Raw genomic sequence first — 16,652 nt, forward strand, 5'->3', positions numbered from 1 at the left:
TGGGGACCCGGCCCCCCTAGGGAGTGGGGGGAGGGAGACTCCCAAAGCCAGCCTCCAGCTCGCGGAGGGAAGCGGGAGGGGGAAGAAAGGGGTTCTCCCTCCCCGTGCCGCCTCTCACAGCACCCCTCCTTTGGGCACTCATCCATCCACCCATGCATTCATTCACAAACAAGCACCCACTGGCTACTCCGTGCGCCAGGCGTCCCTCCCTGCCCGGCGACCCTTCCCCACGCAGACTCTCCACCTGCCGCTGGCTTTCCCTAAACGCACCCTGGACCCCTGGATTCTCTCCAGGCGGATCCCAACGGGCTGCCTCCGTGGGCAGCCTGGGTCAGATGCCAGCCGCCCCGCCCCTCACCAGCTGATGGTGACCTTGGGCAAGCCAATTAATCTCCACAGGCCTCAGTGTCCTGACTGTAAAATGGGAGCTTGAAGGCCTGGCAGACCCTGACTGGGAAGGGGTTGGGCAGCGCTGGCACACAGTAGGACCCCGGGACAGTCTGCCTGTTCTGTGGGATATGGGGCGAGGGTTACTGGACTGCAAGGTCTCCTCTCACCCTGGAGGTGCCCATGCCCTTGGCATGCTTTGGACACTAAGGAGCTCTCCAGGCACCCCGGCCTCAACTAACCTGGTCAGATCTTGTCCCCTGTGTTACGCTGTCATGCTCCGTCATCCCCTCCTGCCTCCCTTTCTCCAGAGGGCTGCTCTGAGTAAGTCCCTAGCTCTGCCCAGAGCCACCACCAGGCCTTCACCGCTCCCAGGTCCACCTGCAGGCTCCACAGTCGGGCTGGGACTGCCACCACCACCGCTGTCCAACCCTCTGCGCTGTTCTTCAAGGCCTCCAGGACACCTCCCCAGATCCCCTGGGAGAGGGTGACACTAGTCCCTCTCTGCCCCTTCTCTGTTCTCCTGCTATTCTTGCCCCCAGCTGGGAGCAGACTGGGGCCTTGCCTGAGGCTTCCATTTCCAGCCCCCACTTGGAGCACCCCTGCCTGGGCCCTTGCTGCTTTCCCTCTTCCCTGCTCCATTCCCATCTCCTCCCATAACTCCCTTCTTCTGTCTCCGGATTTCTACTCAATTCACCAAACAGCTATTTTTTTTTCCTCCCAATTTTTATTTATTGCCCAAACAGTATTATACCAACAATAAAAGAAGGAAAAATCACCCACAATGCCACCGCCCTGTGGCATCAACACCGCCCCGCCCCCGTTCCCCTGCTCTCTTCCAGGCTTGTCCATGCAAAGCCAGCTGTAATTTCCACAGAGCTGTGGCTTCCGTTCCGGCTCCGCAGACCTGATGGACGTGGGGCCCTGGGGCTCCGTCATTCCTCCATTGCGTCACTTAGCATGTGTCTCTGGAGTTCTGTGCATGACTTCCTGCTCTTTGGAACTGAACCCTCCCTTTTCCATCCCTGCTGCCCCATGCCAAGCACAGAGCTGGAGCGGAGCGGGCACTCAGAGCCCTGTAGTCGAGTGGATGGCGCAGAGATAGCTGTTTGGCATGTCCCACTCAGATGTCAAAATATCAACTTCATAATTACGGTTTTAATGGCTGCATGATATTCCATCAAGCTGATGCAGCATGCCTCGCTCAGCCACGCCTGGTGGCTGCATAAGGCTCAGGGGAGATGGATGGAAGTCCCCAGGGGGTGGGGACTATTTTGGGGATGAGGGGTCAAGAGTGAATCTAACCCCTGCTGGGCCTTACCTGGCAAAGCTGGAATGCCAGGCTTCTAAGAGGATTTAGAAATGGGCATTGTCAGGTGACCCTCAGGTGGCACAGGACCAGTCGTCTGGGACAATGCAGGACAGCTTTCCAGGAGGAGCAGCTCTTACCTAGGTCTTGGAGGGTAAAGAGGAAGGTTCCAGGCAACCAGCAAGAACAGCTCACAGCTCATAGGAAAGAGCCTGGTGTTAATGATCAGGAATTCTTGGTTGGAGCTGGAGATTAGAGTCAAGTTGACCATGTGGAGAGATGAGATGGCCAATATCTGTTGGGCGGCCAGGTGAGCAGGGTTTAGACAAGCCTGGGCAGTCTGGGCTTCATTCTGGGAGGAGGGGGGCTCCAGTGAGAGTGTAATTTCAAAAGCACAATACTCAGCTATACGATTCAGAAAGATCACTTATTCAGTCAACAAACACTGAACCCTGGGCTCTGTGGGCTTCATGAGGACATGAATCATTGGTGAAAATGTTGGGGCCTTGACCCAGAAGGACAAAATTAGTCTTGCAAGCTAGGCCTTGTGGCAATCCTCACAGGAACAAGGGCAGCACAAGTCACCCAACAACAATTTGTGGCTTCAACCTTGAGTACGCCAAGCCCCAGCTCCCCAGCTCCCAGGACAGCAATAAGCCATGCAGTATCCAGCAGCTCAGTGCCGGACACCTGCCACAGGACAGCCAAGGTCACTCTGGCCCTGCCCATAATGCCTTTGCTTGCTGCCCACCCACCTACCCTCTCCAGGTCTCACCTCCTTACCGTTGCCCTGCTGCACCCCATCTTCTTATGATAACGGTCATCACAGACCCCCAGGGACTAGTGTGACCCTCCAATGAGGCCCCCAGGGGAAGGTGCTTTGTGCATTGTGCAGAGATGTGACATCTTGACTCACCCGTGTTACACTACTGCCAGCCAAGCTTGCGCCTCTCCTGGCCTCGCTTGGGTCTGTTCTGGGCCAGGGGCCAGGGAAGAAGAAGCAGGTGACCTGACTCCAGGGAAGGACGGGGCTCCCTCAGTGCATGGTCAGTGGGTGTCACCCCTAGTCCCGGTGTGCTAGGTATCTGGCATGAAGCCATCCTGGGACAGTAGGCAGGGTGGGACCAAGAGGAGGACAGTGAGCAGATGTTCTGAGGTCACAGCCTGTAGCCCGGAGTACAGCATCTCCGGGGCCAGGTGCACTCCTAGCCTTCACCCAAAGACAGAGAGCCTCACGGAGGACTTCCTGTCCTCACCTTGTCCTGGAGGTCACTGCCTTCAGGGTCCCCAGGGTACCTTGGGTGGCAGAGATTGCAGTCACTGAACAGCTGGCCCACTCACCCCAGCCCCTGGCTCCCATGGGTGGCTGTGCTCACTGCTTCAGGGACACCCAACCATCATACCAGCCACCTCTAGAACTTCCAGCAGCTCCTCTGATCCAAGTCCTAACTCCACCGTGATCCGCCTCCTGCCATTCTGCACTACACCCTCCTGCCCATGCCACACAAAAGGCTGGAGCTTCGCTCTGTAGAATAGGGTCAGTCTAGGAGGGCAGGTAGGTGCCAGGGCAGAATCTCAGGGACAGTCAGAGCGCAAGACCCCCCCCCCGTCCAGGAAGAGGGCCCAGAGAGGGTGCCCCCAGGAGCGGGCACAAAGGGACAAGGCCAGGTAGGACGAGGCCAGCAACTTTGCTGCTGCAGGCCTAATGAGCCCCTACTCAAGCTCCAGCCAGGACTCAGCGGTCCTATTTTGATTAGGTCTCTTCGTCTGTTATCTTTATTACAACTGAAGGCACAGACTGGAGAATTTCTAAAGAATGGAGGTTCACTCACCTGGAGGTCCAGCACTGACAGGTGCCATCTGGTCAGGGACATCCTGCTGGTGGGGAATCTGCAGAGTCCCAAGGAAATACAGGGTGTCTCGTGGCGAGACAGAGCAACGGTGCTTCTGTGAGCCTCTTTCCTTCCTCAGAAAACTACTAACGTCGGGGCTGGGCTGGAGCCCAGTGGTGAGAGCTTGTCCTGCATGCACAGGGGCCCGGGGTCCATCCACACACACACACACACACACACACACACACACACACCACTAGAGCTGTCCTGAGGGCCACCCTGGTGGCCCCATGGACCCCTAACTAACTCCAAGGCCTCTTCTCCAAACACTACCACCACAGGACCTTGAGAACGTGCTGAAGGGGCCAGATGCCCAGATACCAAGTCACCTGTTCTCTCTGCTCCCTTTGTGCTCCTTGGTGGCGGCACTTAGCTCGATTTCCTGACCACTCATGACTTCTGACTAGCGTTTCGGCGGCTGAACAGCTGAAGGTTTCATCGGCTGGGTGTCTCTCTCCTTAGTCACACATAGAATATTAGTGACTTGGGGAGTGGGACTCACTGGTGTGTGTCCTGTTAGCGACCGTCTCTTCCGCCAGACTGTGAGCATCTGGAAGGCCCAGCCGGGACCTCTTCGGTCACACCTGCCGCCGCGCCCAGCCCTCAGGAGAGCGGTCCGGTGTAAGGGGAAGGGCCGTGGCTTTAGCTCGGTGGTTCCACCTCTGCCTTGCAAGCCCACTGTCATGAATGCGAGCCCCAGTCCAACACAATAAAACATAAAAGAGTGAAGAATGCGTGAATGAGACGAGGGAGCGTCAGGCTGAGAGAGCCCTGCGAGGCCACAGTGACCAGGCTGTCCCGAGGCCGGCATGACACAGAGCCCTGGAGATGTCCTCCATGACGGCTCAGGGTAGGATTCAGAGTGGGGCGGACACTCTTCCGGCACCAAAGAGTGGACGGGGGTTTTGACGTGAGCAGAGATGCGGACAGATCCTGGGGGAGCGGGTGGAGAGAAGATTCCAGAGAGGGTCAGAACCCAGAACTGGGTAGAGGGAGGGGCCCGGGCCAGGGCTAGAGCTCCACAGCAACCCAGCATGATTAGGGCTGCTGGCCCCAGCCTCCCTGATGGGCTCCTCCTTCCCCACGGGAGCCTCCTCTGTCTCCAGTGACTTCACCCCCGACACACGACGCAGGTCCGCCAGATACCGAGGGCGGCCGCTCCCTCCCCAGCCAGCTGTGCTCTTTATGGTGATTTAAGCACCCTGGGCCGGGCCGTCGGTCACCTGTCACACCTGGTACACATGTCTGAGTCAGGACGGAGATGTGCGTTGTGCCCACGCAGAGGGGCGGCATTTCGGGCACGGGCATAGGGGGCTGGACAGTGAGCAGCTGTGGCTGAGGGCCTTCTGCTCAGTGCAGAAGACGGAGAGGAAGGGGCTGCCGTGGGGAGGGGCAGGAGAGCCCGGGGTCCCTGTGACCGTCCAACAGACAGACGGGGAAGGGAGTGTCGGTGTGCCTGGTCACCAGAGAGGCCCAGAGGCCTCCATCAGGGCCCTGCCACTGCCATACCTCCTCCTGCTCCGGCAGCCACAGCCTCTGAACTGTGTCCTCTGCATCTCCTCCCTCTCTGTCCCTGCCCCTGCCCCAGACTGCCTGATCCCCCACAGCCCAGGGATCTTTATACCCCCTGCCGATCCCAGCACCCAGCTCAACCCGCCAGAACAGGGTCCTGCAGCCAGGGGCTGACAGATGCCACTGAGGCAGAAAGCGTGCAGTTCCTGGGCCCTCCTGGGCCCTCTCTGTCCCCTCAGGGGACTCCAGCACCTCAGGAGAGTGAAACCACTGAAGACAGTGTGTGGGGGGGGGATGGGAGTCTGAGGATGGATGCTCTGATCCCAGAGTCCAGTCCCAGGGATGGGAGACAACAGAGCTGGTGCCCCACCCAGCCAGGATAGTAACGAGGAGAAAGGATTCGGTGAGCCTGGGGTCCTCCTCCCCAGGTCCTTCGGGACAGAGCTTTGGTCCGGGGATCGGGTGGGGCGGAGTCGGCCCAAGGCCCTCACCTGCCAGGCACAGGTGCCCTGGGCAGCCAGGCCTGGCAGGTTCCTAGCTGGGAATCTGCTGAGGCTGAGGCCAGGAGGAGCCCGGGGACGGGGGCGGGGAAGCGGGTGCATCCTTAAATGAGCACTACTTGTCCATGTAGACTGCTCCTACTGCACTGGCAATATAGCTGTTGGTGATTTTATTTCATCAGTAACCGGGCCTCCGCCTTCCATCTCCGTACTCCCTCCTGCCTGGTCCACGCCTGGAGCCCAAGCTGGGAGGACCGCCTGTCCGGAAGGCACTCACTCCGGCGGAAGGGTCCGAGGGGCCGGGCAGGGCCGGGCTGGGCTCCTCTCTCACACCCACCTGGGGGGGGGGATGCCCACCTCAGGCAGGCAGGGCAGGGGCACCCTTGGCTCCAGGGCTTCTGGGCACACTGTTAAGAGGAGCAGTAGTGTTAGATATAAGGCTGAGCAGCTGCCCGCTCCTGGCTGAGCTATCCCCCCGGAGGAGAGAGCTGGCGTCCCAAGGGTGACCTGCAACCAGCTCCCCAGAGGAGACGGTCGGCGCCCCACAAAGCTTTCCATGGCAGAGGAAGTCCTTGGTCTGGATTTAAATCCCCAGTGCCGCAGTGGTCCCTGCCTCGTTTCTGCGACACTTAGGAGGGGGCAGGAGTGTCATCTGTCCCCAGAAGCAGCAGTGGGTGAGGATGTCTTCTGTTTCCCAGCTGCATGAACGGGCTGGGCCAAGTGAAGGGGGCCTGCTCGCCCCCCTCCCAGGTGTGTACACCTCTGCCATGTCTGCAGAAGCTGTCACCGGGGTTGGAGGCTGTGGCCCCAGAAACTAAGGGGACTCCAGCACAGGTGGCACCCTGATCCCCTCCTGCCCCTTAAAGAGGACCGGAGGTTGTGGGGGCAGCAGACAGACGACTGCCACTTCCCTGACCCCAACCAGCTTGAGAGCAAACCCCACCTCTGACCCATCCTGTCTGCACACTCCCCTAATTGGTCCCTGTGGGCCCATCTTCCCATCCCTCTGTCTGTCCTCTGCACCCCAACCCACCCCGCCCAGGCTCCTCTCTCTCTGGAGTGTGAACAGGACCTTTCTAAAATTTGAGCCCAACCCAGCTGGCCCCCAGCTCTAGCACCCGCCCTGGCTCCCCGTGGGCCTGTGCACCCTCTGTTCTCAGTGTGGCCCGGCCTCTCTGCGCAGCCCTCTCGCCCACAGCTCACCCTCCCTGCTCTGGATGATGGCAGAAGCCATACACAGTCCTAGGAACAGCCCAATGGTTCCATCCTGTGGTGCCCTTGGGGATCAGGAGTGAACCTCATCCAGGCGGGTGAGTCCCCCCTGCCACAGGCCGCCAGGCTGCTAAGAAACCAGCAGCCAATGAGAGGAGGTTGTCGTGGGGCCATGGTGTGGGCTCCAAAGGAAGTAAACAGGGGGTAAGAGGCATGGCGTGCGGTCCACCCCTGTAATCCTAGCTACTTGGGAGGCTGAAGCAGGAAGATGATAAGTTCAAGGCCAGCCTGGGCAATTTAGCAAGACCATGTCTCAACATACATTTATTTATTGTTCAGTACTGGGAATCAAACTCAGGACCTTGTGCTTGGGAAGTAGGCACGACACCACTGAGCTAGATCTCTGACCCTTTATTTTGAGATAGGGTCTCTCTATGTACTTCAGGTTGGCCTTGATAGCTGTGACAATCTTCTGCCTTAACCTCCCACGTGCTGGGATTACAGGCATGTACCACCACGCCTGGCTCAAAATTTTAAAATTTAAAAAGGCTGATGTAACTCAGTGGTAGAGCACTTGCTTAGCTTGAGCGAGGCACTGGGTTCCATCCCTAGTACTGAGAAAGTGGGGGGGGACTTTAACTGGGTGGTCAGAGTGGAAATCCTCAGAGAAGATGACATTTTTGTTGAGATCTGAAAGATAAGAGACCAGTTTCGGCCTGACAAGCATGAGGCCCTGAGTTCTATTCCCAGTACAAAAAAAAAAAAGAGAGGCCAGTTTGAAAAGAGCCAGAAGAGTATGTGAAACTAGGAGCTGTATGTGCAAAGGTCCTGGGGCACAGTAGAGCTAAACCTATTAAATAAAAGGAGGCCAGCAAATTGTGGGGAAGTGGGATGTGAGATATAGCTGTGCATTCATGGAGGGGAATATGGATTTTATTCTAAGTATAATAGAAAGCTATTTGAGAGTTTTAAGCAGGGAAGTGACATGATCTAATTTATATTTTAAAACGCTCATCTGAACAACCACTTTGGAGAGCAATTTGGCAATAAGTAGCAAAGATGTGCATATCCCACAAGCCTGCAGCCCCACTCCCAGAGATTCTGGCACATGTGCGCGCAGAACACTCGAAGATGCGGCTCCTGTTGTTTGTGAGAGACAAAGAGGGGCATATGTCTGGGGGGGCTGGCAGGGCCGTGTAGCGAGGGGACATTTGGCAGCAGGGCAGGGCTGCCGGCACCAGCCTCCCTGCGTATACCCGCTCGGGCCTCAGGGACCTTGTTTGGGGGGTGTGGCGCCTCAGGACGGGCGTGACTGTGTGTGGTGTGTGTTAGGCTGGGCTGGGCGGGCTCCTGTGGATGTGACTGAATACCCCAGATGGGGAATTGTTTATAAAGTAGAGACCGCTCCGCTCCCAGTGCCGGGGCTTCGGCAATGAGTCCTCCTTGCTGCATCAAAACGTGGCGTTGGGGAGCACGTTGTGGGAAGACCAGCAAGGTGCCAGTTTAGGGTTTGCCCCTCTGGTCAGGCAGCTGCTGGTGCGGGCCTGGGGACTCCAACCTCACGGCCCCTCCTAACTCCAGTCACCTCCCACAGTCACCCCCACGGGCACCATGGACATGTGAATTTGAGGGTTAAGCTTCCCACACACGAGCTCTTGGGGGCCGCAGCAGCTGTGCCTGCATCCTTGAGCTCCTGGGAGAGGGTGGTGTGGAGCGAGGGCAGATGGGGAGCTTCAGAGCTGGGGGACAGTAGCTGGGCCCCAAAGGGTGGGGACCGTGGTGTGAGAAATGGGACCAGGTCTGCAGCTTTCCGAGCAGGCCCGCCCTCCATGCGGTGTGTGTTCTGCTCAAACGGTCCCTGGTTTTCTCCTTTCGGAAGAAGGCTGAAGCCAGAGAAGCCCAGGGTCACCCAGCAGGCTGGGGACAGAGGAACCTGTGGCTCTTCCTTGGGGACAACTGGGCCTGTCTGCTGGTGGTGAGCAGAGAGGTCAGGGCTGCCTTCACGACCCCCCCAACCCCGAGAGCTCTGGATGGAGCCCTTCGCCGGCCCCGCATCTTCCCCAGGCCCCTCCATGCCCCCCACCAGGGCCGCCTGGGCCCAGCCCTTCATCCTCGAGAAGGGAGACGACACCGACCGGCTGGCTGGGGCCCAAGCCATCTCCTGGTAATTGGATTTCAGGGATGCTTGTGGCTGTGCTAATGGTGGGCTGCCGAGCGCTACCCCGGCTCGGGGAGGGGAGGCCCCTTGCAAGACAGCCCCTGATTCAAACCCGGCTCCAGCGAGCTTCCCAGCTGCGTGACCTCGGGCCAGTCATTGGCCCTCCCTGAACCTGTGAAGCCGCAAAAGGCCAGGCAAAAGAGCCCGCTCTGGGCCCTTGCAGGAAGGTGGAAAGAAAGGAGTCCCACAAGCATTCGGCTCAGTCCGGGGCCGGAGAATTTGCTTTACAAATGCCTCGGTGACTGGGGTTTCGCTGACAGTCTCGGAGGTCCTCCAGGGACAGTCATGGGGACAGCCAAATCTGCCGGGGGCGCTGGCGGGTGACTCACTTTTCCCTTGCGGTCTATGTGCATCACCCCGTTCAGGCAGTGAGCACGAATCTCTTGCATAACAAAACGCCAGGATGTGGATGGTGCCTTGGGACAGGGACTGGAGAGTGGGTGTGAGGGGTCCTGTGTTGCCCGAAGGTCAGAGTCCGGCTTGGAGGCTGCTGGCCGGGAGGCAGGGTCACCGGGGCTGTGGGAGGAAAGGGGACCACAGAGCTTCCCCCACCTGTGGGACCTGCAGCCAAGTCACCTACTTGGAGCTTTAAGTGGCTGACTAGGCAGGTCCTTAGGGAGTGGCATGGGGTGGGCGGGTGGACTACGGGGTCTGCAGAGCAGGTTGGCCCGGGTGGGTGGCAGTGGGGAGTCCCAGGGTGTGCAGTGGTGAGAGAAGCCATTTCCCCATCTGTAAAATGGATCCAACAGGGTCCCCAGACCATCCCCCAGGAGGCTGGTGAACAAGACTGCTGGAGAAGCCGCTGGGTTGTTGCTTTTCCAGGGTGTGCGGGCTGGCCCTACCCTTCTCCCTGGGCTGAGCAGGCAGGGCCCCAAGCCCCACCCCTTCCTCAGCCCTGCAGGGCTTCCAGGGTGCCCCCTGACAGCACCCGTGTTGGAAATTTAATCCACAGATTTGCAGGCTTGTTAGTATTTGGAGGTGGCTCTTTAGGAAGGGTCGCTGCAGCCAGCAGGGTGGAGCCCCTAGCAACATTAGGCTGAGAAGAGGAAGCAAGACCTAGGCTGGCCGTGCTGGCCATGAAGTGCCCTAGGGTGCGATGCTACCCTAGGAACCATGAGCTAAATACAGTTCCATTCTTCATAAGTGACCCAGCCTTGCGATTTTGTTATAGCAAGCAGCAACGGACCAAGACAGACCCTCTGTAACTGTCACAGTTTTATAGGCACCATTTGTTTATTTATTTGGCACCAGGAATCGAACCTGGGACCTGGCACTTTCAAGGCAGGTGGCAGAACCACTGAGCTAAATCCCTGGCCCTCTGCAGCCATCTTTAAGGGTTATGGTCACACAGAGGCCTCTGAGAAATGATGCCCCAGTCCCAGATGAGGAAACTGAGCCCCCAGGAAGTAGAGCCACCAGCCACCATCACAGCCGGGATTTTAGGACCAAGCCTAGCAAGGAGCAAGGACTCTGATTCCTAATGCTAAGGCCTGCGGGGCGCAAGTCACTTTTCCTCTCTGGGCCTCGCTGCCCCTTCTGTAAGCGGGCACGAGCAGGTGCCTGGATGTGTTAAGATGATCACCCGAGTCCTGTGTCCAAGCTTGCTGGGGATGCACTCGGTGCTGTAACAGTGTGGCCCATGCCCACAAGGGTCCCTGCTCCCCTTTTCCTGTCCCTCCCCAGCTCAGGAGCACCCAGCAAGCCTCAGGTTTCCCCCTGAGCAGCGTCCCCTCTGAGGACAATGATCTTGGCCTGCGGGCCCAGAGCTTGTCTAACACAGCAACTGCTCTCCCAGTTTGAGGTGACTTTGAACTGTCTCGTTTTGTCTTTGGATTTCAGCACATTTCACGTTGTATCTGTCTGTGGGTGTTTCTCATCTACACCGTGCTTTACATGGCTGGCTCGGCCTCAGGGAGGCCAGGTCCTGCCGCTGCTGCCAGGAGCGGGGAGGCATAACCCAGCCTCTCTACCCCAAGAGGCGGGGCCACCAGTCCACGCGGCAGTGGCAGCAGAACAGGGAACAGTCCATAGTCACGGAGCTCCTGCGGGTGTCGGCCTCCGGGTTGGTGATGACCAGTGGGACTCAGCAGGACGGGCTCCTCCTGCCACGCAGCCCGCTCAGTCTGACCTCTGTCCTGCCTCTGTTGAAGCCACTTTGGCTCCATTTCTCCCAAAACCTCGCAAGGCCCCCATGGGTTGCCCCTGCCCCCATAGCACTCTTCCCTCTTCACCCTGCCTCTCCCTCAGGGTCCCTCACTATGCCTCTCCTCGCCTCAGGGCCTTTGCACGGCTGTTCCCTACCTGGCCACCTGGCACTGCTTTTCCAGGCTGGCTCCCTCTATCAGCAGGTCTTTGTCTACTTCTTTGAGATCAGCCCCCACCTGCCCACCTCCTCTCTCCTCTTTGATTTCCTGCACCACCTCAGGCACTAAGGGATTCTGGTTCAAGTTTATACTTGTGCTGCTCTTTGTCTTTGATGGCATGAGTCCTGTACAGCAGGGCCCGGCAGTCTGCATCCAGCACCCCACACCTAGGAGGGGTGAGGCGCAGGTTTGTCTGTTGATAGGGAGCTGAGGAAGCAGGTGGGGGAGCTGGGGCCCCTGGAGGGAGAGCAGGTGCCACTCCCGCGCCTGGCTGCAGCTGCTGCAGCGGCAAGGCCAGGCGGAGGCGTGTGCGCTGCAGACAGAGCTGTGAAGCCGAAGCGTCCGGAGCACACAGGGGCTGTGCCCGCCCAAAGTCACCGCTCTGCCCGCATTCTCAGCGCTTTCCCCGGGTCACTGCTCGCTGCCTGTCCTCTCTGACCTGCAGGATTTACTTCCTGTCAGGGAAGAGCCAGGCAGCTCCCCCAGTGGGGAGGGAGGCACTGGGCCTCCTGCCACTGCCCTTGACAGCCCCTGCCCCCAACAGGGATGCCCCCCACCTTAGGTTCTGCTCCTGGGGCCAGGTCTGGGCGGTGGAGAGCCCAGGTGCGAGAGTTGGGGACAATCTGGAACCTGTTGGTGCTCTTAGTAAATGGGTGCTGGGCACCAGCTATGCCCCAGACTATACTGCCAGCTGTGAATGGGATTTACAAGGTGTGAGGAGTGTTTATCCAGACAGCCACTTCCCTGGGCAGCGGGATGCCCCACAGGTGTGGCAGGGACCTGCTGTACCCCCAGGCAGGTGAACATCCCACTCAGGGCTGACTCCTGGGCGAGAATGGGTCTCTTCTAGGCCGAGGCACCAGCCCATGCAAAGGTCCTGGGGCTGGAGGAAGTGGAGCAGGCTTGAGCACCTGGAGTGTGGCCCAAGGAGGGACAGAGAAAGAGGAGAAAGAGATGAGGTGATACTATTTTGGACCTGTGGGGCCCAGAGCATTTAGGGAGCCATTTCTTACCCTGAGAGAAAAGAAAAGGGGTTGTTTATTTGCCACTGAGGGCCACTGCCAGATGGGGACAGTTGTAATTATTGTTGTTGTTGTTGTTGTTGTTGTTGTTACTACTTGTGGTTCCGGGGATCAATCAGAGCCTGGTGTGTGCGAGGTGAGCTGAGCCCCACCCCAGCCAGACGAGTTGCAGCTGGAGTAAATTAGTTAGGTCCCATCCTCCCACAGGCCGTGCCGGGGTTGCTCAGGGCCAGCCTGGGCCAGGCCTCGTGGCAGTGGCCCCTGCTCCGCAGACTGCTGAAAGTGACATTGTATGACTTTGGGTATAAAGACAAATATATTAATATAATATTTTTAAATACTTCTTTTGACCAAGAGGTTTACTTTTCTCCTCTGATGTGAAAAGAAATTGCTTTTTTTTCTTTTCTCTTCTAGTACCGGGGACTGAACCCAGGAGCTCACAGTGCTCGGAAGGGCTCTGCGACTGAGCTACACCCAGCTCTCTTTATTATTTTGCAGCAAGAGCTCCCTAAGCTGCTAGGTCGCCTGGGCTGGGCTCAAATTTGCCATCCTCTTGCCTCAGCCTCCCAAAGTGCTGAGATTACAGGGGTCACCGCCATGCCCAGTGGCTTCTTTCAGGGATGGTTTCCCTGACAGAGCAGGAGGGGAGCCGGCTGGGGCACCAGGAGGAGGAAGAAGCGAGTATATGTCTCTGCCCCTCTTTTCCTGCCCCATCCTAAACCCCAACCTCGTGACTCTTCATGCTGTTGGGGGAAATGCTGAGCCTCCTCAGGCCGTTGCCCGCTGCTGTTGCCGTGCCACGCAGTGCCACCTTGGCCTTTCCTGGAGCCCCGCTCAGAGCCACCTTGCCGGCATGGAGCTCAGGCCCCAAGGCCCCAGACAGGTGCATTCATGCCCGTGCGCAGGTGCCCTGCACAGCCCTGCACAGAGTGGGCACTGGACTCAGAATTTCGTGTAGAGCGTGAGGCAGCGGCCGGTGCCACCTTTATCCCTAGGCCACCTCTGACCTTTAGTGACAGTTGCCAAGCACTTGGGTCTGGCTTTCTCCTACTCCCTGGGCAGTGGCCACCTGCCAGTGCCTAACTAGGCCAGAGCTGGGGCACAATCTGGGGAGACTGCACCCCGCCCATCAGCCTGCTGGGACAGCCATTGCCTGAGCCCTAGGGGGATGGGGCTGGGGACCCTGCAGGAACAGCAGGGTTGGGGTGGGGAAGGACCAGCAGAGTACGGAGGAGGCTGGGCCCCAGGGGCTAAGAGGACTGGGAGTGCCTGGCATCAGAGCACCCCAAAGTCACAGGGGTGCTGGGTCCGAGCCAGCCCATGCAGTCCAGAGGGTGTAGGGCTGGCAAGCAGGCCCGGGACAGCCCCCAGGGCAGGCACGCTTGGGAACCTGCACCCCATGCAAGCCCATGAGACACAAGCCTCTCCCCAGCCCCCAGAGTCAGATCCCACTGCTCACAGGGCCCTACAGAGTTCATAGACCCTGTCTGAAGGCTGCACACACTCGTCACCTATAGTCCCTGCTCTCAGGAGGCCAAGGCAGGAGGATCGCTTGAGCCCAGGAGTCCAGGGCCAGCCCAAGTAACAAGGTAAAACAAAAAGATCTGGGACCCTGGAGTAGGGCTGGGTCATGAGTCCCAGCTTGGACTCCAGGCCCAGTGCTTGGACTCATTACCTTACTTGGCCACTCACTGGTACAGCCAGGATCCCACAGCCAACCCTTCTGGGTCAACCCCATGTCCCCACTGCCAGGTGGGGGCATCTGAAGAACAGGGCTGATAACCAGTCCTGGCTTTAAGTTTCAGCCACACCACAGGGCATGAGAGAGGGGACCAGGAGGGAAGACCATGGAGCCCCAAATCAGAGCAGGGGTTGGGCTAGGGCAGCCCTGGCCTGGGGACAGGAAAGCCCAGAGCTGCTTGGAGCTGTCCTTTTCCTGCAGGGACAGCCTCTTGGTGTCTGCTGGCGTCGCTGCCCCTTCCCAGTCCTCCCCTCGGTCCCAGGCTCTTACCCTGGGACAGCCCGGCCCAACTGGGGACACTGTACGGCTAGATGTCAAAGTCCCTGGGCAGAGGACAGGGACCAGCAGAGTGAGCTGAGGCACTGTCTGGCCACCAGGAGCTCCCAGGGGGCCAGGAGAGGAGGACCGTAGGGAAGAGGTCCTCTGCAGGCCAGTCCTGAGCTCCCCTCACCTTGGCAGGTGAAGCCATCGGACCAGCCCACCCCGCCCAGGCCATAGCCAGGTGGGCACTGGAGCAATTCACCCAACCTGCTGTGCCCGGCAAGGCCACACACAGTGGGGTCTGAGGTGCCAGGCAGGCGGGGCCTCACCCCTGTCTGACAGGGGCCTGCAGAATGGCGGGTCAGCACCCCTCCCCTCCCGCCCAACCCATTTGGCGCTCAGCCCGCTCTGAGTGGAGCCAGCTCTCGTTTGCAGCCGGTGTTAATTAAGAGAGAGAGGTGCTGGGGGAGGCAGGGAGGGCTGCGGAGGGCAGCTCCGACAGCCACGCGCTGTGGGCCTGAGGCGCCCCCTTCCTCCCTTGCTGCCCTAGGTGGGCTGTACCACAGTCCCTTGGGCCACACTCAAGCCCTCCTCTTTGTGGCTTGGCTTGGGAGTGAGACAGATCTGGTTCTGATCCTGCCACTGCCACTGTGAGCCTCCGCCTCTCGGGGCCTCAGCGTCCTTCTCTGTGAAGAGGGAACAACAGGCCCCTCCCTGGTGGCCTTGCTGTGATGAGGGGGACCATTTGCCCCAAGCCCTGAATCTGCCCTTGGTCAGTGGGAAGCAGAGACCACGTGCAGAGCCAGCCCCGCCCAGCCTGGGATCCACCGCCCCCTCCAACTCAGCCTGCTCGCCCCTGCCCAGCGCTCAGCTCCCTTTCTCCCTCCTCCCTGCGGCCCCCACCTCGTTCAGGGAGCGCCAGGCCGCTCCTTGCCTCTCCATCTTAATTAGCTGCTTGTATTAATCTCACAAGTAACATGGCAACTTGCAGCCCCGGGTGTTCGGGCTGTGGAATTAATTATTCCCCAAGCGAAGAGCTGTCAGGTCTGGGAGACCAGCCACTGGAGCCCCCGACACCACTTAGCAGTGTCCCCAGCTTCTGCACAGCCCTCCTACAGGAGGGGAGAGGAGCCGAAGACCCAGCCTGGGAGCCCGGACCCCAGGCCCACCTGGGCAGTTCCGGGTCCGCTGCAGCCCACACCCTGCCTGGTGGATCCAGGAGCTCGCCGGGGTCACAGGCTGGAACCGGAAGTGGGAGGCCGGGCAGGGCCGTGGACGAGGCCGTCAGCCACCTGGGAAGTGGGAAAGGCGGCCTGCAGGGCACAGTGAGAGGCACAGAGCTGCCCGGGAAAGTGGTAGTGGAGCACTGCCTGGCGCCACCTGCCTTCTGTGCCAGAGTCAGGGCCCTCTCTGGGGCTGGGGCCAGAGCTGGGGTGCCCTCTCCCTCCACCGCCACACGGACCCTAGAAGGGATGGCACCCCAGGCACAATGTGTTGGGCCCGGGCTTGGCACCCTGTGGCTGTCCCTGCCAGGCAGCCCATTCCTGCTCCTGTCCTCGCGGCTCCTGCTCCCCCTGGCAGCGCTGTCCACACTGTGGTCGTAGAGGTGTGAGCCCAAGGTCAGGGATCAGGCCATCTGTACCCCATGCCTCCCCAGGGCCAGGCCCCACTGCACCTCAGGGTCGCCCACCACACCTTCTGAGGCTGTGGGGCAAAAGAAGGACGCACAGTGCGTGTCCTCCACCAGCCAAACCTCGCAGGCGGCTGCCTCCCTGATGGCTCCCCTCTGCCCTACAAACCTCAGGCCACTAGGAGCATCAAGGGAGAAGAGTCCCGGCCCCTCTAACCCCCCCACCCCGTCACCTGCCCCTGCTCGAGGGGCTAGGAGGCCCTGTAACCAGAGACTGAGGACCTGGGGTTCCGGGCCTGCTCTAAGGGGGCAACCGACAGCCACTCCAAGACCCTCCTTAGCGCGCTGCCTGCCCTGCCCCGGACAGTTCCCTACTGACTGCTTCTCTCTCTCTTGCAGCCAACAGCTCCCTGCTTGGAGGTGGAGGTGGTGAGTGGACCTTCCTGAGTTTGGGGGGTAGGGAGGTTGGTAAATCTCTTTTGGCCTCTCCTTTTGTGTGTGTAGGGGGTGTAATTGGACATTGAACCCAGGGCCTTCACACTGAGCTGCATCCCAGTGTCTTTTCTATTTTCTTTTTTTTTTTTTTTTTTTTTTTTTTTTGGGGT

General features: G+C 59.4%; 1 protein-coding gene and 1 long non-coding RNA gene across 2 annotated transcripts in view; both read left to right on the top strand.

Moving 5' to 3' along the window:
* Positions 1–16,652, top strand: part of Macrod1 (mono-ADP ribosylhydrolase 1) — a 139,100-nt gene that overhangs the window by 110,051 nt on the left and 12,397 nt on the right. Inside the window, exon 6 of the mRNA XM_010636186.2 lies at positions 16,447–16,476. Coding sequence (XP_010634488.2) covers positions 16,447–16,476 — 30 coding nt within the window. The remainder of the gene's footprint in view (positions 1–16,446; positions 16,477–16,652) is intronic.
* LOC104870426 lies at positions 5,814–16,440 on the top strand. The gene is made up of 3 exons (XR_782532.1): positions 5,814–5,889; positions 6,784–6,910; positions 12,830–16,440. It is a non-coding gene; the product is annotated as an uncharacterized LOC104870426 (long non-coding RNA).

The sequence above is a fragment of the Fukomys damarensis genome, unplaced genomic scaffold (genome assembly GCF_012274545.1).
Source record: "Fukomys damarensis isolate Sample0158 unplaced genomic scaffold, DMR_v1.0_HiC HiC_scaffold_27, whole genome shotgun sequence".
Lineage (NCBI taxonomy): Eukaryota > Metazoa > Chordata > Mammalia > Rodentia > Bathyergidae > Fukomys > Fukomys damarensis.